General features: G+C 42.0%; 2 protein-coding genes across 2 annotated transcripts in view; both read left to right on the forward strand.

The window, feature by feature from the left end:
- The window catches only part of ptprga (protein tyrosine phosphatase receptor type Ga), a 275,166-nt gene that overhangs the window by 159,088 nt on the left and 88,956 nt on the right, over positions 1-27,122 (forward strand). Inside the window, exons 3-4 of the mRNA XM_083533908.1 lie at positions 14,266-14,448; positions 17,220-17,368. Coding sequence (XP_083390034.1) covers positions 14,266-14,448; positions 17,220-17,368 — 332 coding nt within the window. The remainder of the gene's footprint in view (positions 1-14,265; positions 14,449-17,219; positions 17,369-27,122) is intronic.
- The window catches only part of LOC310722006 (uncharacterized protein), a 30,935-nt gene continuing 25,332 nt past the window's right edge, over positions 21,520-27,122 (forward strand). Inside the window, exon 1 of the mRNA XM_083534300.1 lies at positions 21,520-24,365. Coding sequence (XP_083390426.1) covers positions 23,482-24,192 — 711 coding nt within the window. The 5' untranslated portion in view covers positions 21,520-23,481 and the 3' untranslated portion in view covers positions 24,193-24,365. The remainder of the gene's footprint in view (positions 24,366-27,122) is intronic.

The following is a 27,122-nucleotide window of genomic DNA, read 5'->3' on the forward strand; positions in this document are numbered from 1 at the left end:
GGAGCATGTAATGCAGTGTCGTCCAAGTGTGTCCATCTAAGCGGCCCAGTCACTGAGATTAGTCATCATGTGATCCATCTTAGTTAGTCAGATAAGATTAATTAAAATACTTTGATTAGGTGGGAAATCTAAATTGTGTTTGGAGATGATGGATGGTTTTGTAAGGAGCTGATTCTCTTCAGTCTGTGCCATATGATTGATTTCAAGATATTTACCAGACCCAGTAGATTTGCAAAAAAAAAAAAAATAAATTTCGACAAGAAATCGGGGTCGCCATGTCGGTTATCGCCAAACCCACAACAAATACCTGCTCCCATTATCTCATTAGCGCGATCCTACCTTTATTGGCTCGGGTGTCGAGCTAACCGACCTTCGGTGACACCCGAAGGATCTTCATTACACCGTCCAGCAGCTTATCATCAAGCCATGCCCACGTCGCATAGACATCATGGCTATCTACAGCAAGCCGATAGATTCCATCAGATCGTTATCATTTTCAGTAAAAACAAGCGCATCGTTTCAGGCCGTGGCTGCTGGTGTGGGAGGAAAAAACGTGCCTCGGAGATAGAAAATGAGGTTTTGCCAACAGGGCTCTGATTTTCTGGATATTTATTATTGCTTTTTTTTTTCTTTTGTTCATTTTTTTTATTTATTTTTTTTTAATTCGCCGCTTGTTTTTGTTGCATTTGTTTTTTTTCCTATATAACTCGGTTAAGCCTCTTTGAAGTGTTGCTAGAATTAGATTTCGTCTTATTTCGCTCAAGGGGCTTTCATTATCTTTTATTTATCGCCCAAAAGGAGAAAACCCAAGACAGAAGCGAATAATGAAAAAATGGAATGCAGTCATATGCGCGGTCACGTAAGGTTTGACAGATATTAGTATATTTAGATTTGTAAGGATTTACTTAGAATGAATTTGCCTGACCATCTTTTGCACGGCTGCTAGAGTAGCATTAATATGCTGTATAGCCTGATGCTAAGAGAAACTCAACATCATGACGATGGCTCCGGTGCTCATAAGGTTGGGTCAGTTATTTATTTTATTCGATTTTTTTATAGAAAATTTTTGAATCAATATCCTATCATTATGCGTACTCAATAAGAAGAAATAGAATGATGCACTGAATTGAATGTCACCATTAATAGCAACCTGGGAGAACTTGCAGTTGAGCCAAAAAAGATGCCATATGTAGTTCTTCTCCAAACTGTTACCACTTAACATTTGTACAGGATGTCTTTGGGTGCGGTAGCATTAAACTTAAACTAGGAGAATCAAACCTGTTCTAGCATGACAGTGCACAAAACCAGCTCCATGGAGATTAGCTTCACATTGGTTAGAGTGGAAGATCTTCAGTGGCCTGCTTTGGGATGACTTGGAAAACTGACTGCACCTCAGATCTCCTCACGTCACCTACATCAGTACCTGACTTTACTAACACACTTGTGACTCCACAAATTCCCCTAAGCACACTCCAAAATCTAGAACATCTACTCAGAAGGCTATTATATCAGCAAATGGAGACTAAAGGTGGAATGGGATGTTGAAAAAGCAATTGCGGTGAGGTGTTCACAAAAATGTTGATCATATAGTACACATTGAGTAGACGTTGCTACCCAGAAGAGACAGAGTTCATGTTTCCCGTTAAAATGCAGAAAGAAATAAATTGGACTGATTGTGATAGTCATTGGTGCCAGATTACCGGTGTTTCAGAAACTGTGGATAAGACATAAAATGTGCACGTCTTTATGTAAAAATAAATAAATAAATACAATGCAGTCCGATGAGGACGATCCGAGACTGAACAGGCAGTTGAAACTCAGATAACCACTCTGAACTGAAAGGCATCTCAAAACACACATGTTGCAAAACCAATACAGTGCCCCCAGACTCATGCACGTTCTAATGAGTATACATAAACACTATATTGCCAAAAGTTTGTGGTCATAAGGATAATGTGCTTTTTGAGCATTGCATGCCACATTTAGTCCCAGTTTGCTCGTATTGCTGTTCCACTAGATTTTGAAGTGGCATGAGTGTTTATCAGCTACAAGGGTGTTAGTAAAGGCAGGTACTGATGTAGGTGAAGTGAGGAGGCCTGGGGTGCAGTCAGCGTTCACAGGCCACTCAAGAGGTTTGGGTTTCCATTCAAGTAAATGGAAAATTTTCAACCGCATCCAAAGACTTTCTATACAATAGTCTGCTTACAGCATTGTGGTAACATTTTGAAGAAGAACCACATATGGCAGGAAAGATCAGGTGTCCCAATTTCTTTGTCCACATAGTGTACATTATCCAGAGGAGAGAAAAAACTATTAACATGACAATGCCTTGTTGCAGCAGACCTGACATTCAGTTGTATGTGTAATGTATGAACCCTGAGTTTGGTCTCTTTTGCATAATAACTGCTTTCAAGTGACCAAATATGCACAGTTAGTTATTTGGATATGTATATAATTGGTAAAAGTGCTGCTTAACAAACACACACACACACACACACACACACACACACACACACACACACACACACACACACACACACGGAGATGCTGAATGCTGACATAAGGTTTAAGTAGATAAGTGGTGCCTTTCTGCTATCTGAAAGCAGAAGTGTATTTGGAAGATGAGCTTAATGAGTCCTCTCCCCATCATAGAGAGAGAGATGGATGAGAGAGGGAGAATGTAAGAAGGGTGTGAGAGTGTTTTTTAATTTATTTTTTAATTTTTTTTCATACCATTAAAGTCTTCCTTTTTGTTCTCTGTAAGTGGAAGTTGTTTACCAGCAAAACTGTGAAAAGATTGCAGTTATTAATAATGATTATATAATTAGTTTGGAGTGTTACCTTGTGGAATTGTTAATTTGTTTAAAGTTTGCTCTTCGTGTTTGCCGTAGCTCCTCCGAGGCACTGCGAGTTACGAAAAGATGTGTGCATGTGCATGCGTGTGTGTATGTGTGTGTGTGTGTGTGTGTGTGTGTGTGTGTGTGTGTGAGGAGTGGAGGGACTGATGCTTGTCTGGTGGTCAGAAAGCATCAGTCTCTGTGGAGCAGAGGGTGTATCAGTGTGAGAGTGACGGGCCGAGATGATAGAGATAGAGTGTGTGTGTGTGTGTGTGTGTGTGTGTGTGTGTGTGTGTGTGTGTGTGTGTGTGTGTGTGTGAAAGAGAGAACTAAATATCATAGGAATATTTGACCGTTATGACTGTTTTCATCATCATTATCATCTTTTTCGTCATCATCATTATCATAATTATATATTTTATTTCAGAAGGAGAGAGAGAGAGGGTGTGTGTGTGTGTGTGTGTGTGTGTGTGTGTGTGTGTGTGTGTGTGTGTGTGTGTGTAAGTGAATGAGCTGATGTGTGACAGCTGTGAAATGTACTCTGACAGTGTGTGTTGCTTCAGCCAGTTCTGTCAACGCTCACTCTGAAGGGGGTTCAAACCCACATCTCATGTACCCACAGACACAGAGAAACACACACACACACACACACACACACACACACACACACATACACACATACACACATGCACACGCCACCTCTAATTAACACAGAAGACACCGCATGAGATGGGCTATTTTTACCCCACCAGCCCACCCACCCCAGTGCCTTAGACAACACACCACTAACGCCGTGTAGCACCCGTCATAACTACGGTGGTTAAAGGGAGGACGAGTGGAGCGGTGACGAGAGCTGCAGGACCACACATGGAGTTTTCTCTTTTCAGCATCCATCAAGGATCAGCTGAAGTTTATGATGTGTGTCCAGGCAACAGGTGTCCGTGTCTTCCGATATCTCGATTCACTTTACACGGAACACATATTGGTAAAAAGATGCTTGAGTCAGCAGAATATGGTCTTTCAGCCCTTTCGGACAATAAACTTCCGTTTCTAGCTCAATTTCCTTTTTCCAAAAAGTGCTGATATTCCTCTTATTCTTTTTTTTTCTTCCTTTCTTACAGTTACATTGTTTTCTATGGCAGAAGCTTTCATACAAAGCCATGGATAAACAGATTTGTTTTAGAAATCCATTATATCGAATGATAACATTATACAAGCCAATGGAAATACAATGAAGAAACATTTCACAAGTAATATCGAAACGCATAAAACATTTATTTATAAATAACTAACCATTGAAGGCTCAATATTCTATGTAAATACAATTTTTTGGAGGTTTTATTTAGCTGCAGAAAGTCTGCATAAATTGGCAAACAAATAAATAAATTGTATACCATTACTGTGTGTAAGAAATATTTAATGTGTGTTGACAACCAAATCAGATACTAAATATGAGCGGTTCTCTATATTTCTACGTTTTTGTGACACCCGAGAGTCATGGTTGTGTATATTGTATAGAAATAATGACGTATTTGAATATTACAGAGAAATTAATCAACACCTTCAGAATAATAAACGATATATTTGTTTTCATTGAATGTTGTTATTGATTAGTCGAGCTGCTCATCTTACGTTAGCGTGACGGTAAGATAACACAGCCGCTTGCGAAATGGAGAAGAGTACAGGGTCAACCAGCAGCAGAAAATAAACACACGGATGAAGACGAAACATCGGCACAATAAGCAAAACTGTTTATCCTCATCGTGTGAAACCGGTATATTTTAAGGAATGGCTATTGCGTAAACTGTTTGTAACCAGATCTGTTCTCTCCCGAGCATCATTTTGTGCAATCAGCTCGCTCTCGACATCGTGATGGATTCAGTTCAAACGGTGCGAACAAACACTAAATGTAAAAGCAGCAAATGACAGCAGCGGTGACCGATCACATTTTTTTTACAGTTCTGGTTTGAAGCGAATGCTTATGCATTTGTACACCAATGCGGATCAGTTAGTTGCAGCCCTTGTATATATTATATATATATGCATTATATATATATTTAGACAATTTTCATCTTTTTTGACTCTGTCTACTCTAAACCTATATTGATTAGAAGTCGAGTGATTAATTAGCAGCGATACTTGATTGCTGAAAATGTCGGCTATCAGCAAAAATCCATACAGTTAGCTTTTCCAGATTCCGGTCCACTGTCATTACCAGAGCGGCCTTTAGAGGCAAGTCAATAACACCCCAAAACATTTATTATTTATTATTTACTAATTGCGTAATGCGTTCTGATTCGAATTACGTTCATTCATGAACTTATTCACATTTAGAAAATGTTTTGTTTTTTATTAAAATTTTGTAATAAGGTTCAGTAGTAGTTTACATGGAATGTTGATTAATCGGTTATCAGCAAATCGGTGGACCTCTAATATTCATTTAGATCTGTAAAGAAAGAAAGGTGCTTTATAGTAAAGGGTTCAGAGCTCAGAATCAGCCATGATACAGCGCCCCAGGACCCCACAGCGGAGGTCTGGCAAAGCCAGGGCATGAAACCTTGACCTTCCGATCAGTAACCCAGTGCCTTAAACACTGAGGTAATGTACCATTTCTGTTTTAGTAAACAGAAGTAAGCCTAACTCTAGATAGATAGATAGATAGATAGATAGATAGATAGATAGATAGATAGATAGATAGATAGATAGATAGATAGATACATAGATACATAGATACATAGATAGATACATAGATAGATACATAGATAGCTAGCTTCATGCTGCTTTGAAATGATTTGAAATGGTGCCAGTCACTGGATCCTCGCTCCGCTCCCGCCGCTCGATTTTGGAATATTTTCGGTCACATTGTTTTTCATGTGCGTAATGGGCATCACGCTGCTCGTGTCCTTGGCGATGACGGTGATGGGCTCGTAAACCTCTGTCTCTCAGCATGCGTCTGCCTCGGTGTCTTTGATCCCATCGCCAGCGTGGCCGCGTAGGCTGCTTGAGTCATTAGGTTGAATTATTGATGTAATCAGAGTAAGTGGGGCTGGTATTTCAGGCGAAGCACCACTTATATAAAACTGCACGAACAGTAGTAGCGAGGGTTTTTTTTTTTTTTCTTTTCTTTTCTTTTCTTTTTTTCAGTCTCGTGCGAGTAATAGGCATCATATTTTGGAGTGAAATGTTCTGCCTCGAACACCCAACACCTCTCATTTGCCCAGTTTGATGATTTCGTGCAACTGCCTTTTTTTTTCCTCGTTAAATTCCTCTCTTTATTTTAGTGCTGAGAACGATGCTTCATATGAGCGAGATGATTTGGCTTGGAAATTCGGCAGAATGCCTTTTTTTTTTTTATTACTGCTACATCTGCTCACGTTGTTTTTTTTGTAAACTGTATTTCCGTATATTTCTAGTGTTGGAAATGCTCTGCTAACTACTTACTTCCCCTATTCTCACTCTATTGGTAACCAACACTGGGTCCCTAAATATAAACCAATTTCTTGTGTCAGGTGAATAAAATGTACCTAAAGTTAGTATACTATTAATACTAGGAGAAGGTAAAAGACTGGACGTTTTGTTTCGGGCAGCGTTTGGATGTGTACAGAAGCAGAAATAAAATCTATTTTTTAGCTATTGCTGGATGAATACTGAGTAACGGTCACACAGCTCTCTATATATTTTCTTCCTCTTGTCATGCAGTGATGATTTTTAAATCGCCCTCTTGTTTTGTCCAGATAGAAATAAATGGCTCACATGGGCAACTGTGTCCCAAGGCACACGTCTAGCCCAGCATCTGTTCCTAATAAAGTGAAGAGTAAGCCCTTACTGCCTGATTGATGGCTACAAATATCCTACTTAACTGTACACTGTTTCTGCATGTAAGCATTTCTTTTCCTTCCGGCTATCACACCATGTACTCTCTCTCTTTATAGTAAATACAGTCTTTCTCTCTCTCTCTCTCTCTCTCTCTCTCTCTCTCTCTCTCTCTCTCTCTCTCTGTCTCTCCCTGTGTGTGCACTGGATCAGTGTGTTCATCAGATTAAGGCCTTTTTTTTTGCTGCTTGAAGGGAGCAGCTACAAAAGCTTCATTCTGTCAGTGGACCCAGTGCCAGAGGACTAATGGATGGAGCTGCAATAAATCCTGCAGATATCCAACACTGAGTGCACTGCTACCCAGGAATGCACCTGCTGCTAACACTCACTTGATCTCTCTCTCTCTCTCTCTCTCTCTCTCTCTCTCTCTCTCTCTCTCTCTCTCTCTCTCTCTCTCTCTCTCTCTTTCTCTCTCTCTCTCTCTCTCTCTTTCTCACGTTTTCTCTCTGGATCAAGTGACAGTTCAGTGTCGGTGCTAAAGCAGGCACAGGCAAACAGGAGTCTCCCTACATCTCTGCCAAACTGTTTTGCAAACAGTGCCACTTCTTTTAAAGTGTACCGTCACTGCCTGTGAGGCTGCAGCGTATCGCTTGCAAGAGGTTGCAAGATAAGGAAAAGGAAATACAGGCTTCCAGTCTGAGCTGCAGATTGAGGAAATCCTGATAATTCTGTGCGTTTATCCAATATGCCATTTCTCTCTCTACATTTTGTTCAGCCCAAGAAAGAAAATAGACTTTGATCTGAGATTCTCAGAGTCACTGTTGAAGGAACTCTTGTTTGCCCTTCTACTCTACAGTATTTGACGTTAAATCCAAGTCATGAAAACGGTAGCATCACGAGCCAAAGCACTAGCACAGAGTCTGGCACTTTCAGATACTCGGCACGGCCAAGAATCAGCTACTTTCACAGAAAGAGCCCAGACAGTGCAAACGGTGAATCACGTTTTCCACTTGCAACCAACTTCTGCACAAAAAAAAAAAACAGTTTATAGAAACTTTTAAAGAGACGATACTGTGATTTTATTTATTTTTTTCTCCTTCCGACTCCAGTGATTTCATAAAAGCTTATAGTGGCAGTGTTTTTTGTTTGAAAACTGGTGTATAGTATATGAGAGCGCATGCATAATAGAGCTTACAGACAATTCTGAACATTCTGAAGCTTGTGGCCAGAAAAGTGTGCAATAGATTATAAGAGTGAGATGATAAAACGGACACGTTGAATACAGTAGAAAATTGTATTGATTTGAAAAAAAGGTCATTAATATTATTATTTTTAAATTGTTCTTATCATTATAGCATGCAGGTTTTCAGGACACAAAAGAAAAAAAAAGTTTTATAAATTTTATCCATCGATTTTTTTATGTTGAGAACAAAGGCAGGTGTTTTGACTAGAAAAAATCTGACAAAATGGTCGTTTCCAATATCGAAAGTAACTGATGTAGTAGGAATTTAAAGTGCATCCGTAAATATTGACAGCTCTTTACTTATTCCACATTTTCGTATGCTACAGTTCTATTCCTTAATCGATTAAATTTCGACAAACAATCGATTAAATTTCGACAAACAATACCCCATTATGACAACGTTTTCGAACTTCTTTCACGTTGTCATTACGGGGTATCGTTTGTCGAATTTTAAAGAAAGTACCGTATTTTCCGGACTATAAGCCGCTACTTTTTCCCCACGTTTTCAACCCCACGGCTTAAACAACGAAGCGGCTTATATATTAAACTGAGTGACATAACATTAGACCAATGAAATTTCTGAAACAAAAAAGACGCACTTCACCTGTCTTCTGAGCTGCACGGCATCTGGAGAAAAACTTCCACCGATGGTGATTTTTAAACGCACGACGATGACAAAAGAAAAACTGTTGTGAAAGAAAGGAGGAAGACAGTGAACAATGACTTTCTTGGTCGGCTACTGTTTAGATACAAGCCGTTGTAACGCGTTGAGTCTGGGTGAAGGGAGAGCTCGCTAACTCCATTTGCAACAGAAATAATATAAGCACAGACAGGTTTCCAAAACTCGTGCTTTTCTATTTTTCTTGGCAACAGCGTTACAGGTTAGTCAAAGAAACTTAGAAATGAGCATCAGAAAATAATAAGGACATATTCCTCGGTCTTGCACACATGCAGTAACACCGGAATATGCGGTGGCAGTCTATTCCCAAAATGCCGCTCTGCTCCTAAAGGAGCCACAACATATTTCACCCGTTACACCGTGTAACAGACACTGTCTTTCATTAAAGCCTGTGTAAAGTTCATTAGTTTCAATTTAGACACCTGCGGCTTATAGACAGGTGCTGCTTATTTATGTTCAAAATAAAAATCTTTGTCAAATTCAGTGTGTGCAGCTTATATATGGGTGCGTTTAATAGTCTGGAAATTACGGAATTGAATTTAATATTGAAACTGGAGGTTTTCTTGTTCCTTGTTGTTTTCTTGTTATACAAAAATTCCAGACAGGGACTAGACACAGGGGTATAAAACCAGATGCAGAGGGTCAACCCTGGAGACTGCTCAAGACTACGGAATTGGAATAAAGACGAGACGAGACGTTACCTTTCGGGAGCATGGTGGATTATGGGTATTTTAAACCAGCTGCACTGCCGCTTCAGTGTTTTAGACGTGAAACAACATAGCAAGCAAGAGCATTAGCAAGAACAGGAGGCTGGGACTAAATATGGAAAGTACACGTTGATCACGAAAATCCCGAAAGCGATGCAGAATTACACTTTATAACTTTTCAACCAGGAAAGAAGAAACAGGAAGGAACGTGTAGCACGTGTGCCTTAAATGTAGCAGCAACAATGACAACGATAAATCAAAATGATGATAATAACGCTAAAGGTTTATAGCGCAGCTTGACAGCTTACCCCACCCCACAAAATCCATTCATTCCTCCTTCCTTTCGTGTCCTTTTCTTTTCCAAAACTCCTGTACTGCGTGCACATATCCGCCTTGGCCCGCACGTCTTCCGTCGAGAAGCTTTTCACACGAGCAGCTGCTTGCTGTTGTTGCAAATTGCACCATGGCCTCTCCCTCTTTTCCTGTCGATTGGGGGCAGCTTCAGGGTCAGCAGCATGTGTGCAGCAGAGAGAATGCCGCTAATTGAGAGAGAAGCAGATTATCCCTCAGGCACAAGCGCGCCGCAAAGGTGTTCCGCATTTGCACTGTTAATATTTGCTGTGGTAAAAAACACAAGCTCTCGAGAGATTTGCACCGAGCCGGCCGTGCAGGATACACAAAAAACAAGCAGACGGCTACAAAAGTACTTTTCTCCTTCGATCCTCACGCGTTCAAGTGAGGGCATGATTGGACTTGCTGATTTTTGGGGGTTTTTTTTTCTTCAGCAGGAGGTAAAGGTTTCTGTGATGCTGTAAGAATACAGGAGTGAAGATGAGAAGTCAGGAGGTCTTGTTTTCTCTGCCATGTTTCGCTTTGTAGTTTAAATGATTGCCAGTGTGCTGCAGTAAACTTTCTCTGTGTTTGGTGAAGAGACGCTTGCATTGAACTTTTTTTTTTTTTTTTTTGGAATCTTGGCACTTGCATTAAGCAAAATGGAGAAATACTATTTTCTGGCATATTGACAACAACACAAAGGTTAAGGTTTCACTTAAGAAAATATATATAAGCATTAACATCAGTCGTTGCTTAGGAATCATTATACACTGTATGGACAAAAGTATTGGGACAACTAAACATTTTCCAGCCATTTAAGTTTCTTCCCCAAATCTGTTACCACAAAGTTGGAGGCACACAGGCGTTTTTTGAATATGGTGGAATGACATTTTCCCTGTTCCAGAATGACAGTGGTCCCATGAGTAAGCTCCATGAAGATAGCCTTCACTAATACCTAATTCTTTGTGGTGAAAGCTTCATGAAGATATGCTTTACATGGGTTGAAGTGGAAGATCTTGAAAGCTCTGACTAGCCCTAATAAATTCCCTTTGAGATGAATTGGAACGCTGACTGCACCCCAGGCCTCCTCTCGTCACCTACATTAGTAGAACATTTATTAGAAATTAGTGGAAAATTTAGTAGAACATCTTCCCAGAAGAACGTAGATCATTATAACAGCAAAATGGGGACCGACTGTGGATTGAGATGTTCACACGCACGCCGATGTTATGCTCAGGTGTCCACAACGGTTTATTTGTCTACATAGTGTATCATGTATCTCCCTGTAATCCATCTGTAACTGTGCCTCCACAACATACTTGTGCGGGAAAGTTTAGAGAGCCGGGAGAAACACTTATTCTAAAGTGGGTCTGTAAACAATGCTGTATTCCCTGACACATTATTCGGGCTCTGTGTTGCAGCGTTACATCTGCAAAGTTCAGTTCCTCCCTGCTGCTGCATGTTCGTGAATCTCTCCGAGGGCCCTGCGAGTGGAAATGTTAGATGAGACGTTGAGTAAAATGCCACTGCTTTTGAGATGTGCCCTGCTCCTATTCTTTCAGATCGGATCAGAGAGAGAGAGAGAGAGAGAGAGAGAGAGAGAGAGAGAGAGAGAACTAACTTTCTCATGGGACAACTGATGGCTTATGTCTCTCCCATTAAGTCCGTCTCGTCTCCAGAGCGCTCTCCATCCTTTCCCTCTCTATCTCTCTTTCTCTCTTGCTCTTTCTGTCTTTGTATTGTGGGCCGGATTGGGTTTGGGTTTGCACTTTCGCTAACCGTGTTACAGGAGCATTAACGCAGGGAGCGATCTCTTAGCACGCGGCTCCTCTGTGCATTCATTACACACTCGGCCTGCCTCGGTTCAGTGCTCCCAGTCTCTCCGGATCTAACCCGGACCCTTCCGATCAATACGCCCATGGCTATATCCGGGCCGAAAGGAGACGAGAGACGGCTCCTAATTCGAAGAAGGCGGCATTAGGGCTTGGCCCGGATGCGCGGGAGGCTCGGGTAATTGCAGACAAATTCATCTTAAAGGCTAGAGAGCTGAGGATTGCTTTCAATTAAGCTTGCACTTTCGAGAGAGGCAGACGAACAGGGCGAGTTCGGGTTACACGCCGGGGTTCACTCGCCGCTCCGAGTGTTTGTACGAAGTCAAGGTGACTCCGGTGTTTCCAAAGTCAGGTCACGGCCTTTGTGTGTGTGCGTGTGTGTGTGTGTGATGTAATGTGCTTTCAAGCTGAATTTTTTTTTTCTCCACACAGACCAGAAACTATTTGGCTTATCCTAACCCTGTTGATCTCTTCATCCACAAGCAGTCACATCAAATTTATATAGTTATTAAATCCTCCCCCAGCATTGATAAAGACTTGATTCTGATTTCTGGTTATTTCTAAAAGCAGCTCTGGCACTTGTTCCAGCCACAAGGTTTATATTAATGTTCTTCGTCTAATATGTTTCTATAGAAACACAGTATTTGTATGACAGACACACTTCATGAGCAGAGTATATATATATATTTCTTCTTCTTCTTCTTTCGGCTTCTCCCATTAGGGGTCGCTACAGCGGATCATCCGTCTCCGTACCCCCCTGTCCTCTACATCTGCCTCTTTCAACCCAACTACCTGCAACTTCCCTCACCACATCCATAAACCTCCTCCTTGGTCTTCCTCTTTTCCTCCTTCCTGGTGGCTCCATTCTCAGCATTCTTCTAATTATGTACCCCATGTCCCTAAACTGCACATGTCCAAACCATCTCAATCTCGCCTCCCTCACCTTGTCTCCAAAACGTCCTACATGCGCTGTCCCTCTAATAAATTTATTTCTAATCCTGTCCTCTCCGTCCACAATCATCGTCACTCCCAACAAAAACCTCAACATCTTCAGCTCTGCTACCTCCTGCTTCACCTCCTGTCTTTTACTCAATGCCACTGTCTCTAAACCATACAACATCACAAGTCTCACCACAGTCCTATAAACTTTCCCTTTCACTCTTGCAGATACTCTTCTATCACAAATCACTCCTGCCACTCTTTTCCACCCACTCCACCCTGCCTGCACTCTTTTCTTCACTTTACTTCTCTAACACACTCTTCATTACTTTGCACTGTTGACCCCAGGTACCTGAACTCCTCCACCTTCTCCACCTCTTCTCCCTGCAACCATATTTTGTTGAACAATTTGGTAAAAAAAAACTCCACTGCCGTCTCTCCTAAACAAGCTTCTACTGGTATGTCATCTGGTCCACAACTGACTTTTCACTCCCCATCCTGCTCTTACTTCCTCCTTACTAATCCTATCCACTTCCTGCTTCACCATCTCCACATCATCCAACCTTCTCTCTCTCTCTCATTTTCCTCATTCATCAACTTTTAAAAATACTTCCTCCATCTTCTCAACACACTCTCCTCACTAGTCAACACATTTCCATATTAATATTTTATAACATTTTATAAAAATAAATCTATTTAATGCAATATACATTTTCTAAAGATGTGTTCATTCACTCCCTCAATATGCGAAATTATCAGGATTTTCTCCTCTTAAGAGAAATTCTTGAAGCTCTACCTAAAACTCTGAATAATCCATAGCGCTATCGTTAGCCGCACGCCAATTGCTGGGTAACAGCTAACGCTAGCGCTATGGATACTTTATCGTGTTTATGCGTGCGCAAAACAAATCGTATTTCCAGTACGGAGCGAGTAGCCACAGTGACACTGAGCTCACTCTAGTTTCTTTTTTATAACCCTGACATTGTTGTGTGTTTTCAAGTCTAATAATATTTTTTTTAAATGCACTCAAAGTGTGAGGCGGAGAATAAATAAACTTGCTGTACGCCACTTAATGCGTTCCTGAAGCCACTCTGATTTTAACTATGTTCCACACGTAAAAAGGTTTGCATTCTGTACCGAAAAGGGCTGCGGAGATGATAAGAGTTTCTCACTACACCACTCATAATGTTATGCCTGATCAGTGTGTGTGTGTGTGTGTGTGTGTGTGTGTGTGTGTGTGTGTGTGTGTGTGTGTGTGTGTGTGTGTGTGTGTAATTGTTGATACAGCGTATATTTCTAATATTTTTAGTAGGGAAGACTGAAAAGAGTGCTTTGTAACAGTCACATTTTCAAGCCCAGGACAGATGGATTTATGGATTGATGTACATCACAGGCCTCACTGTGAGAACTCAGTGTGTTGTGTTTTTTATGCTATGTATTTAAAGTACCGGAATAGAAAAACGTTCAGCCAGCACTCTTTAGTGTTTTCAAAATACAATGCCAGAGATGTCACATTCTCTTTTTCTCCTCCTCGCTCTCTTTTTTTACTCTCTCTCGGGATTATAGAACTGTCACAAAACGTTGGCAGGTTGACGTGAACGGTAAAAAAAAAAAAGAAAAAAAGAAAGACACTATCATGCACAGGTTTCTGACTGAATTGTCTCGAATTTGAAGTGATGGCTTAATCGATAGATATTTCAAGCCTCGTAGGTCTTTGAGGCAGAGGAGCGACAGATGAAAATCCTCCCAGTTTGTCTCCCTCTTTGACTGACTCTGAAGCAGCACTCAAAGATGATTTTTTATTTATTAAATTTTTTTTTGAGTAGTTTTTGAGATGTGAGATCTGACAAGAGATTGATTTTCTGTCTGTCGTCTTATTTAGGGGCGTATGGACCAGAGACGGGATGGGCGTCAGCTTATCCGGAGTGCCAAGAGAGGAACCAATCGCCGATCAATATAGCCGACCAGGATACCAGGGTCTCTATGGAGTACCAGGAGTTAATCCTGGATGGCTTTGAAGCGGAATCGTCTAACAAGACATCAATGAAGAACACAGGCAAAACTGGCAAGTTGTGTGTGTGTGTGTGTGTGTGTGTGTGTGTGTGTGTGTGTGTGTGTGTGTGTGTGTGTGTGTGTTTGTGTATCTCTATATTTCTCTTTCTCTAATCCTCTAGCTGTGACTAATCCAGAAGCACGGAGACATGAAGCGAATGACGGCCACAGGTGTGTGTGTGTGTGTGTGTGTGTGTGTGTGTGTGTGTGTGTGTATGTGTGTGTGTGTGTGTGTGTGTGTGTGTGTGTGTGTGTGTGTGTGTGTGTGTGTGTGTTCAGGTGCTTACCATTGCTGACGCCTGTCTTTTTTTAACCAACACACACCAACCTTACAACTTTATCAACATCTGACTCTCTGTCCAGAATACGGCCACGGATCATTACACTCCGCTTACACACACACTTTACCGCTCCTTTGTTCGGCTCCTCAACATAATCTATGCAGAGTAAGATAAATGACCTGGTTCTCTTATGAATAATGGAGATACGCTCAGCTATTTATAACATTCACCTGAGTGTATTTTCAGCTGGAGAACTGGATTTGGTCCACACCAGACAACACCTGCATGAAAAAGAATAAAAAGTTAATAAATGCAGAAATTGACATTGTCATGTGTAAAAAGTGTGTGTGTGTGTGTGTGTGTGTGTGTGTGTGTGTGTGTGTGTGTCAATGTAAGTGATATTAAATTAAATGAACAATTAATGAGCTCTTGGAGAATTGAGGAAATTTGTCAGTCAGAGAGAGAGGATTACTTCCCGAAGCCTCGCTTTAAACCCGAGGCTTAGCATTCTGAGTCTGTCGGCTAACAGGAGCCCGGAGTAACAACATTTCCACAGAGAAATGTTCCCACACTTTTTATCGCACGTTAGTTGAAGTCGAACACGACTGAATATAAAACAAAAGGAGCGCTGTTGGTTTTTCCCAGCCCGACTCTGAAAGTATGTGTGTGTACACTGACACCCCGGCACCTCCAGATGACACGACAGAACTACTCTGGTTAAAGAATAAATAAATAAATTTTAAAAAGTGTGGGAGGCAGCAGTGAGCAGCATCTTAGTGGACCAGAAGGTTGGAAGCTCAAACCTCGATCTCAACAGCGCTAAGATACTCCAGTGGCAGCCGGGGTGCCTCTAATTTGCTTCAAACACACACCAAGTGCGTTTCGTTGCCTGAAAAGACTGAGATATTTGAGCAGACTAGACACCTGAAGGTCTTTTTTTTACTTACTTTAAATGTAAAAGTAGCACGTTTTTATTTTCGAACAAAACGTGTTCAAAAGTGTTCATCTGCCTCGGCTAGATTTCGAAGGATAACGCTTTTATTATTCATGTTTCTTACCTCGTGCACACTTGTGAGCTGAAAAAACACAGAGGCAGACGCTGAAGTTTGTGGATATAAGATTCCACATTTAGTCCGCATTTGCTGTTATAATAACCTCCACTAGATTTTGGAGTGTGTTTGTGGAGATTTGTGAAGATTTAATCAGCTACAAGGGTGTTAGTAAAGTCAGGTTCTGATGTAGGTGAGGTGAGGAGGCCTGGGGTGCAGTCAACATTCACATTCATCCCAGAGGTGTTCAATTGGGTTGAACTCAGAGCGCCAAAGTAGACCACACAAGATCTTCTATTCCAAACCATGTAAACCACATCTTTATGGAGTTGGCTTTGTGCACAGGGGCATTGTCATACTGGAACAGTTTTCATGCTACAGCACCCAAAGACGTCCAGTACAATTGTCTGCCTCCAACTTTGTGGTAACAACTTGGAGAAGAAAAACATACTGCTGTAAAAGTCAGGAGTCTCACTACTTTTGTAGAACCTTAAAATGGAGAAATTCAGCATTGTGTATTTTAGTTCGGTTTATTTTAGCGCGGGCCGTTTAATAATAGAACGAGTTAAATATTTACGTGTGTGAATTTGGGGTTTATATAAAAGAAAATGCGCCCGTTTTAGCTTCCATTGCATTTAATACAACCGTTTTTTATTACCAAATGAGAGAAAAGACGAATCTTTATAACACGGATTTCAGAGTTTCTCAGTATGTTCTCTTTCTATCCTCTTGATCGTGATAAGTTTCAATCGTTCTCATCTGCGTATTAAAGTAGAGTGCGGCTAGAGCTCATAAAGCGCTCTGTTTGCTCACCGCCGGCGGCTTCTGTTTGCCTCGTATCTCTGTTTAAGCCCCACAAAGCTCGGAATATTTCTCGTCTCTCCGTAACTGTGAAGAAGTTTGACGTGAAGTTTGCTGACCTTCGGTGTACGCAGTCGTATTAATCGAGTCTCTCCGTGTGTCAGCGATGCGCAAAGCCGGGCCTCTCATTTCCGCAGAGCGCACACGATGTGTGTGTGTGTGTGTGTGTGTGTGTGTGTGTGTGTGTGTGTGTGTGTGTGTGGGGTAAAGTAGAAACGATTTTAAAATTCAATCAGAACGGTGGGAAAAGCAGGGACCTGCCGCTTAATTAAAACACTCTCCCTTTATTTCTTTTTTCACTCTTTAATTTTTTCTTTTTTTTGTACTTAGTAAGAGCCCATTTTGTAGAAAGATTTAAGAAAGGCTAAACTTTTTTCCCCTCCAAGTTGTTTGAAAATGAAATGATGTAAATAAGCACGTTATTAAGCTCGTTCTTCAGAAGGCATCCTTTATTAGGATATTTCTTGTAAGAGAGAACAGAAGAAAGCAACCCTGGATAATGTTCTCACCTCCTGTAATACCTGTTCTCTAATTAACATCATCGTTCCTTTCTTTCAGCACAAATCAATGCCTTCATTTTATCTCTTTTTTAGTCGCCATCCTGCTGAAGGACGATTACTTTGTGCAAGGTGCCGGACTGCCGGGTCGCTTTAAAGCTGAGAAGGTGGAGTTCCACTGGGGCCAGAGCAACGGTTCAGACGGCTCCGAGCACAGCATCAACGGCAGGAGGTTCCCCGTCGAGGTGAGAGTCCCAACCCACATCCCGACGTCTCAGTCATGAAATATTTACATAATGTTCGCGTTTATTTCTCAGCTCTAACAGCAGCTCCGATATATATCGACTTTTACTGATGCATTTGTTCTATTATTATTGTCTCACGGTTTACGCAGGATTTAAAATGTCTGTGTTCTAAACCAGGATAAACTTTCAGAGGTGCTTCGTGGGGTCCGTCGAAAACATGACGAGCTTTATTTCATACTCAAAGTGTTGCATTTGCAGATGCAATGCCTGTAATAGTGATTCTCATTAGCAGTCATTGTAACGAAGGGCTCTGCTTTCGAATCGCATCATGTACATCGCCTCTTGTGACACCCGTATCCTCTTTATAGCTTTATATTGTTTAGATCGACATAATAGAAATTCAGCTGCAAAATATAAACTGGGATCGTTCATGTTCCGTGCGTTTTCCATAGACGCAACTTCTCGTGCTTTACTTATAGTACAAATCCCAACAAACAAACAAACAGAGGGGCTCCCGGAAGCCTGACGTCATCGCGCCAAGAGTGAAGACAGACGTAAGGAATCCCGGCCAAAGAGAAATGTGAGAGCGGGAGTAGAAGTAACTGCGGATGAGTGTTAGAGTGGTAGTGAGGGCGTTCCTGTATCGATTAAACACTGCGTTATGTACAGGCACTCTCTCCCGGGGGCTGACCAGCAGTCCAGGATGCGTCTCGCTCCTCTCGGCTGATTTATCGCCGTGCCAGCCTGGCAGCTTTTACACACAATAAGAGCTCCTTTTATCGCCCTCTTCAAACATGCAAGCGGTCCACGCCGTGCGGCTGCCAAGTTCCAGCCGGCTCTCGCTCTTAACTCGAATGGGTGTCATTCTGTTTCATTGTCTGGCTTTTATTAGCACCGGCTCTCCCCTTCACCACCTAATACCCCCTCCCTCCCCCTCCCCGGCGGAGGTGCGCAGTTAGCATATGAGCTAAAGAGATGATTCCAGTGCCAGTTCCCACTTATTGGCAGTCAGATGATGTCACCCCGACACAAATCATGTCAGTGAGAAAGAGCGTCCGTGCTAAAGTTTAATGTGTTAAGCGGGAACGGCCCTCCTAATGCTTAACACTCACTCAGACTTCGCATGACTTCCCTGATTTACAGTACAAAAAGTCCATCATTTAGACCTTGATTAAATATTAAGCAGCAATTTTCCACAAATTAGCCCCCGAAACAGCCCTGAGCTTTTGCGATTCGCAATTTCCGCCTGCATCACGCAGGAACGTGCAGCGTTGCAAGGGCAGAGTCGCACGGTGCTGCTTGATTGATTATTCTGGTCTGTTCAGCTGTGTAGATCTGTGGTCTTTGGGATCGATTACCCAAGTCTGTCACACTGCGTGTGCTGGTAGTCCAGAGCTTGGAGAAAGCAGATTAGCTTGGGTGGGTCATTCAGCACAGTCATAGAAAAGAAATGAAGGAAAGGCAGAGGAAGGGAGGAGACATAGCAGGAATGGTGCAAAAGGACAACATGAATCAGTTTTAAATAAACAGCATTTATGTACTATATGTGGATACTCATAAATATGCATAGATATTATCTATTCAGATGTATTATTATGCTGTAGGTATTATATAAATTGCATTTTTATTTTGGTTAACAATCCCATTTATATCCCAAGTGTACAGTTTTACTTTTACAGTTTTATATTTTTACATCTGATCATTTGTTTCTTTAGAAAATATACTCCAGCAATCACCACCGAGTGCGAAATAAATAATGAGCATCATAATGTATAATAATAAACAATAGTAGTAGTAGAGATAATAATTGATCATGAGAATTACAGTAGTCATAGGAAAGGAATGCGATATAGCCAAAATGCAGCAAAAACACAAACTGTATGCGGAAATGGATAAATATACACAGGTAGTGTTTATCCAGCTATAATATTATGCCGTAGGTATTATATAAGTGGCTTTTTTAATAATAATATTATATATTAACATACTATATCACTAATAAAATATTTTCACATTTTCATGAACACCCATGAAGCCTCACAATCAAACCAGGAGACGATCTCGCATTTGTAGGTCTGATTATTTGTATTTTTTTCTCTATATTTGCCTCCACTTCATAACAATCATCTTTAATTGAGGTACTTTATTGATCCTGTGATAAAAAAGGAAACATTCTCCAGCGATCACCACCGAGTGTGAAATAAATAAATAATGAGCATCATAATAATGTACAATAATAAACATGTAGTTGTAGCAGAGATAATGATAATAATTGATAATGGGAATGACAATAGTCCATGAACATTCAAGTCAAGTCAAGTCAAGTTTATTTGTATAGCGCTTTTCACAACAGATATTGTCTCAAAGCAGCTTTACAGAAAACAACAGTGAAGGTGAATGGTGTGCGTTTGTCCCTGATGAGCAGCCGTGGCGACAGTGGCAAGGAAAAACTCCCTTAGATGATATGAGGAAGAAACCTTGAGAGGAACCAGACTCAAAGGGGAACCCATCCTCATATGGGTGACATCAAAAGTTTGGTCATAAATCTTTCAACAATACAGAACAATTTGTGATCATCATAGATCCAGCATCAGCTTCTCCATGCCAGGGCCTTTAAACACTCGGCATCTACTTCTCCATGATCATCCATAGGTCCATAATCTTCACGAGGTGGGACGTGACTGGAGCTGGCCAAACCTCAGGAAGCCTCGGGATGGGGAGAGAAAGAGAAGCAGTGGAGAGGAATTAGCGTGGCTGCTGTTCATGATATTAACAGCACAAGTTGATAATGTGCATGTGATCAGATGTTCTGGAGCACAAGGTTATGATGTGATGTGTGTGATGTGTGTTATGTGTAGGCTTTGCTAAAAAGATATGTTTTTAATCTGCACTTAAACTGGGAGAGTGTATCTGAACCCCGAACACTGTCAGGAAGACTATTCCAGAGTTTAGGAGCTAAATGTGAAAATGCTCTACCGCCTTTAGTGGACTTTGCTATTCTAGGAACTACTAGAAGCCCAGAGTTTTGAGATCTCAGGGAGCGTGACGGATTGTAGCGTGTTAAGAGACTGGATAGATACATGGGAGCCAAACCATTTAGTGCTTGATAAGTGAGTAGCAGTAGTTTGTAGTCTATTCGAAACTTAATAGGAAGCCAATGTAGGGACGATAAGATTGGGGTTATATGATCGTATTTTCTTGACCTAGTAAGAACTCTTGCTGCGGCATTCTGAACTAACTGAAGCTTGTTTATTAATGATGCAGGACATCCACCTAGTAATGCATTACAGTAGTCTATTCTAGAGGTCATAAACGCATGGACGAGCTTCTCTGCATCAGATATAGATAACATATTTCTTAGCTTAGAAATATTTCTAAGGTGAAAGAAGGCTGTTTTTGTAACTTGATTGATGTGATTTTTAAAAGATAAGTTGCTGTCTAAAATAACTCCCAGGTCTTTTACCGTTGAACTAGTAGTTACAGAACAACCGTCTAAATGCAGGCTGAGATGCTGGAGCTTCTGTGTACTATTTTTTGGGCCGATGAGCAAAATCTCCGTTTTATCAGGATTTAATAGCAGAAAGTTATGGGTCATCCAATCTCTTATTTCTTCAACACACTCAGTTATGCGAGCTAATTGAGCTGTATCGCCTGGTTTGGATGAAATATATAGCTGGGTATCATCAGCATAACAATGGAAGCTAATTCCATGCCTTCTAATAATATTTCCTAATGGAAGCATGTATATTGTAAAAAGCAGGGGTCCCAGAACTGACCCTTGTGGCACGCCATAATTTACTAGCATTATCCTGGATAGCTCTCCATTTAAATCTACGAAATGGTAACGATTGGACAGGTAGGATTTAAACCAGCTTAATGCCTGTCCCTGAATACCGATGTAATTCTGTAAGCGATCGAGGAGAAGATCATGATCTATAGTGTCGAACGCAGCACTAAGATCTAGTAAAACTAATAGGGAGATGTAGCCTTGGTCTGAAGCTAAAAACAGGTCGTTAGTGATTTTAACTAGAGCAGTTTCTGTGCTATGATGGGGCCTAAAACCTGACTGAAACTCTTCAAAGATATTGTTCTCCTGCAAGTGGTTACATAACTGGGCAGCGACAATCTTTTCTAAAATCTTAGACATAAATGGGAGATTTGAAATTGGTCTGTAATTCGATAGCGTGTTTGGATCCAGATTAGGTTTTTTAATGAGGGGCTTAATAACTGCTAACTTGAGGGATTTAGGGACATGACCTAACGATAGTGAGGAGTTAATAATATTTAAAAGAGGCTCACCAGCTGTATATAACACTTCCTTCAGTAGTTTAGTGGGAATTGGATCTAACTGACATGTTGTTGATTTAGCTTTCATAATAGCATCATACAGCTCTTCCTGTCCTATACATGTAAAACAGTGTAGTTGTGGGGTTGTAAGTACGATTGTGTCGGGAGATGCTGTCAGAGGTTGAACTGCCACAATTGTTTTTCGAATGTTATCTATTTTTTCAGTGAAGAAATTCATAAAGTCTTCACTACTAAACTGTGATGGAACACATTTTTCAGATCCCTGATTTGTTGTTAATTTAGCGACTGTACTGAAAAGGAACCTGGGATTGTTTTTGTTATTTTCTATGAGTTTGCTCAGGTGTTTAGCTCTAGCAGCTTTTAGCGCCTGTCTGTAGCTAAGCATACTGTCTTTATACGCAATTCTAAATACCTCCAATTTAGTTTTCCTCCATTTTCTCTCCAGATTACGTGTTGTTCTCTTTAGGGCATGCGTATGACTATTATACCAAGGTGCAGGTGCTTGTTCTCGAACCTTTTTTAACCGGATGGGGGCAACAGTGTCTAAAGTGCTAGTGAGGATAAGGTCTATGTTGTTCGCCATCTCATCAAGATGATCATCATTTATGGGTTTAATGTGAAACTGAGATAAATCAGGCAGGTTATTTATGAATCTGTCCTTAGTGGTTGGAATAATAGTCCTACCAGGTCGATAACGTGGTGAAACACGGTTAATCTGCTCTACCGGTAGTGTGTACAGTAGGAGATAATGGTCTGTGATGTCATCACTCTGGGGTAAAATATCTATATCAGTGACGTCTGCTCCGTGGGATATTATTAAGTCTAGTGTGTGGTTAAAACGGTGGGTTGGTCTGGTGACGTTTTGTTTAACTCCAAAAGAGTTTAGTAAATCGACAAATGATAATCCTAGGGCATCGTTTTCATCATCTACATGAATATTAAAATCTCCTACAAGCAGCACTTTATCAAAGCTGATCAGGAGGTCTGAGAGAAAACAAGCAAACTCATGAAGAAAATCAGCGTAGGGTCCTGGGGGTCTGTACACGGTGACCAGAGCGAGTTTTCTATGCATCTCTGAAAGTGCAATTTTAAGTACGAGCACTTCAAATGATTTAAAGCTGAATCCTAATCTCTGACTAACATTAAGAGAAGCACTATAAATGGTTCCTACACCCCCCCCACGACCAGTCTGACGGGGCTCATGCTTATAAACATATCCTGACGGTGTCGACTCGTTTAGACCCATATAATCACCTGGTTTAATCCAGGTCTCAGTGAGACAGAGTGCATCGAGATTATTATCTGTGATCATCTCATTTACAATCAGTGCTTTGGGTGCAAGTGATCTAATGTTTAAAAGACCGAACTTTAGAACTTTGTTGTGTTTGTTTATCTGGCATTTTTCAGTTTTAACTGCAATAAGATTATTTCTGGATCTTGTGTATGTAATTCTTGGTTTTACTACACGAGGAATAGATACGGTTTCTATAAACTGGGCTGTGTGTGAACTTGTAACTATTTGGTCTGTAGTATGCGTGTTCTTATAGTTGAAGATTTCTTGATGTCTTACCAGTCAGATGGTGTGTAGTATCCTAGAGATGTTATCTGATAGCACTGCTGCTCCAACTCTGCTGGGGTGCAGGCCATCAGGGCGGAAGAACCTAGGACGCTCCCAGAAACAGTTCCAGTTATTAACAAAGAGAAGTTTATGTTCTCGACACCATGACTGTAACCATTCATTTAGAGCTAAAAGTCTACTAAACTTCTCAGCCCCTCGCTGGTAAGTGGGAAGAGGTCCTGACACAATGATCCTCGTTGTGGGTGATGTGCTGCGTACCGTCTCCACCAGGATCCTGAAGTCCCTCTTTAAGATCTCCGTTTGCCGCAGCCTGGTGTCGTTTGATCCGGCATGGAGAACAACCGCTCCGAAGTTCTCGTTCAGGATCGCGGGTACCTGCGCAGCGACATCCAGAACACGAGCACCAGGAAAACAGCGAGTGTGCACCTTACCTTTAGCTCGGGTAGCGCGGACATGCCGGACGATGGAATCTCCGAGAATAACAGTGTCGCGTTCCGTCTCGCGGAGGGGGACGAAGCGGTTCTCGGTCGAGATCTCGAAGGCCGGTGGTGGAGTTGGAGACGTCCTCGATCGGGGCTTGGCTTGTCTCTTCCGCCGCGGTCGCATCCAGGGTCCATGTTGCACCGGTGCCGGAGTTGTAGGTGCGCTGGGCCTGGGCATAGAAGCACGCGGAGTTGATGTGCTGGGAGCGTTAGGTTCAACCTGGGAGTTTACCTGGGATGAGTGCGCGTCCGCCCGGGATGTTTCCAGCGCCGCTTTCCGCTCTCGCAGCCGGTCATGCTTTACATGCAGCTCGCGAATCTGTTTCTCCAATGCCTCCATCTCCAACGCCACCGTTTGCAACTCGAACGAGTCCTCACCTGTGCTCGAATGCAGACAAACAACCGGCATAGTGCTTATCGTCACGAACAGATTTATTATACAGAGATGTGAGTGAGAGAAAATAAATATAAACAACACTAGTAATAGGCGAGTTAACTAACTACAGGCACAAGTCAGGAAGACAAAAACAATTAAGGATTATTAAAAGAGGAAAAACGGATAGATAGATAGCAAAGTTTGTTTGAAAGACGCCGAGAGAACATTGATTCTGTCGGGAAAAAATCAATAGTGTCGGTTTATGACTTTAGGACATTCGCCCTCTACTGAGGAAATGAGAATCTTTTTGTCCCTTCTGTTGTAGTTGGTTTGAGTGCTTCTATCTGGCTTTCATGTGTTTGGAAGCTCTTCACTTGTTTTAGATTGAGAGCCAGACATGGAGAGTTCAGATAATTAAACCGAACCCCAGAGGGCCTTTTTCGAGTTTGACTGACACTTCGGCTTCAACCGTAGCCTTTTTCCAGTCTGCAGCTAGTGGCCCTTGACTTCAGTTTGAAGGCTGGCTGTTGTGTATCTTCATGATTGAAGAGTAGGCGCTCTTAGGCACTTTCCTGTCCTTCACATGGACACTTAATGCCAGCAGAGTCGTCCTCGGTGTGGACAAAAGACAGGCCCGAGTGCTGTTCACGGCCCGAACAACAGGCTTTCTGTCACTCAGCCGGGGAGTAAGTAGAGGTGCTCCGGGCCTGATGGTGTGGAATACCTTTTGTCCTTTTCTTCCGTGAGCCGATGTGGGTAAAAGAGAAATTGCACGGCTGTTTGTCAATCAGAGAGCTGCTGGAATATATCCTGTGACCCACGGTGAAGTAAATATCAAAATTTATGAAGCAGCAGGAGGAACGTTTACAAGCTATCTTGGTAAGGGCTGACTGTTTGCCGCGTTATATGAGAATGATGTAAAACGCAGAAAGATAGTGGTCGAGCTCTTCCTCAAGCCTTTTGTCTCACATATGCTAAGAGCTGCCTGAGGAGGTGGCGGAAAAGAGAGAGAGAGAGCAGATGAGTGAGACGAGGTGTGACAGATGTCTATCAAGTGACAAGTTAGGGCACGATCTACCGCAAAAAGGGCCTCGCGAAAGGTGACATCTACAGGGAGAAGAAGAAATAGAGAGAGAAGGAGGTGGTGGTGGTGATGGTGGGTGGTGGGTGGGGGGGGTGTCTAGGTCTACAGGCCTCCATCTCATAGAGCTCTAAACCAGACTACAGCTAGATTTAGCAATTATCACCCACCCTTTAATCTCCAAATGGGACCTCTTTAACACACACTATATTAAGACGCCGTCCTCTCGCCTTGGCAGTGCATTAAAACCGCTCTTCTGTTAAAAATCGCTGTTCTATTTTATTATCTGTCTGTCGGCATCGGGACGGATGGAGCAGAGTCCCCGCGCTCGGTCTCCAGCCTGCCTTATGAATACGCATGAGACGCTCTTGCTCATGCGCGAGATTTGCTGCGAAATGCCATTCTCATTTTCCTTAGTCGTCTGGCTGAATGATTTATGAATTACGAGGCTTGCCATTTAGTAATTGTTCTCTAATAAGGTTCCTGAATGGCGTGATTAAGTGTGCACCCGCTAAACCCCGGTCCCGCTGCTTTAACTGTAAAAGGACGGTTAATATGCTTAACGCATCACGCCTCGGCCCTGCGCCGCGGGTGAGCGTCTGGCTCGTCTGACCTCGACCCGGTGCAACTTTCCGTCACGCATGCAGGCGTGTGCACGCATGCATATCCACAGACATGCGCGTCCCACAAACGCACCGGTCTGCTCGCTCTCTGGCTGGAAATTTGCGAACGCGGAAGTGCGTTGCGCGTTGTGCCTATTAATCTCTGACCCCAAACATTTGTGTCCGTGTGTGCGAGTAAACTGACGCTGTCAGCCCGAGGTTAATGCCAGGGCTCAGCATGACACCAGTGTATTAGGCTTATTAGGCTGTTGCTATGCTGTCACACAGACATACATAATGACAGAGTAATTACCGGACTGTCAGTCGGGCAGCGAACGCCGAAACAACATTACACTCGCCTCCGCCAGATAGTCAGCGTGCTGCCTTTAAACCGAAGGAGGTTCTGATCAGGTCTAAGGATCTTTGCTTGGAGATATGGAGGATGGATTTTAACCCACTTCAACGTCTGTGGGTGTTTTTGTTCAGCAGGAGATTGCGTCTGGAATGTTGCTGAGCAATCAAACTTATTTCAGTTACCTTGTTCGAGGTCGGCAACATATGTTTTACTGGGGTTGGGGTGGGATGGACTTCTCATTCACCACACGAAATAATAATAATAATTAGAGGCGACCCCGAATAGTCAAAGATTCAATGTTTCGATTGGAGGATCCTGATTCGCCTACCAATCTCACAACCTTCACAGAGGTGTTATGAGAGGATCGTACCATTTAATGTTGTATAGGGGTGCTCCATGTCTGATTCCACATAGAACTACCGGCTTCCACCCAATACGTTAATATACAGTCCATTGTGATAATGTTGTAAATAAAAATCTGAAAAAAGGACGCTTTTAATCAATATTTTTAACGTGGGGGAAAAAAATCCAACCCCCACGTGACAGATTTAAGTTTCACGTTCCACGATTCAGGATCATAGGAGCATCTTGGCGGCCTGGTTTTAAATATTTCACAATTTCTTGGGAGATTCTGTAAAGGTATATTCGGTTCTAATTTCATCATACAAATGAATTAATATCGTTTCTTTTATCTAGTGGAGAGTGAAAAATGTGGAAAACGCGTAGAAGGTTCTAGTCGCACAGGCCGTGTCAAAATGAGGCTTTTTTTCAGAATCGAATGCGGCTGCTTGTAAAAAGTCGTGCAGTCAGCAGTCCATTTCCTTTTTTTTCGTACCGCCCAATCAGCTTGCGGTTCCGAAGGCGAGAAACATGAACATGCAGAACAGTCATCGATAGTGAGTGAATATAAATAGACTTTAGTTTCTAATATCTTAGCACTGCAAATCTAACAAATTTAAACCACTTGCCTG

Source organism: Silurus aristotelis, assembly GCF_946808225.1.
Source record: "Silurus aristotelis genome assembly, chromosome: 28".
In the NCBI taxonomy this organism is placed as follows: Eukaryota; Metazoa; Chordata; class Actinopteri; order Siluriformes; family Siluridae; genus Silurus; species Silurus aristotelis.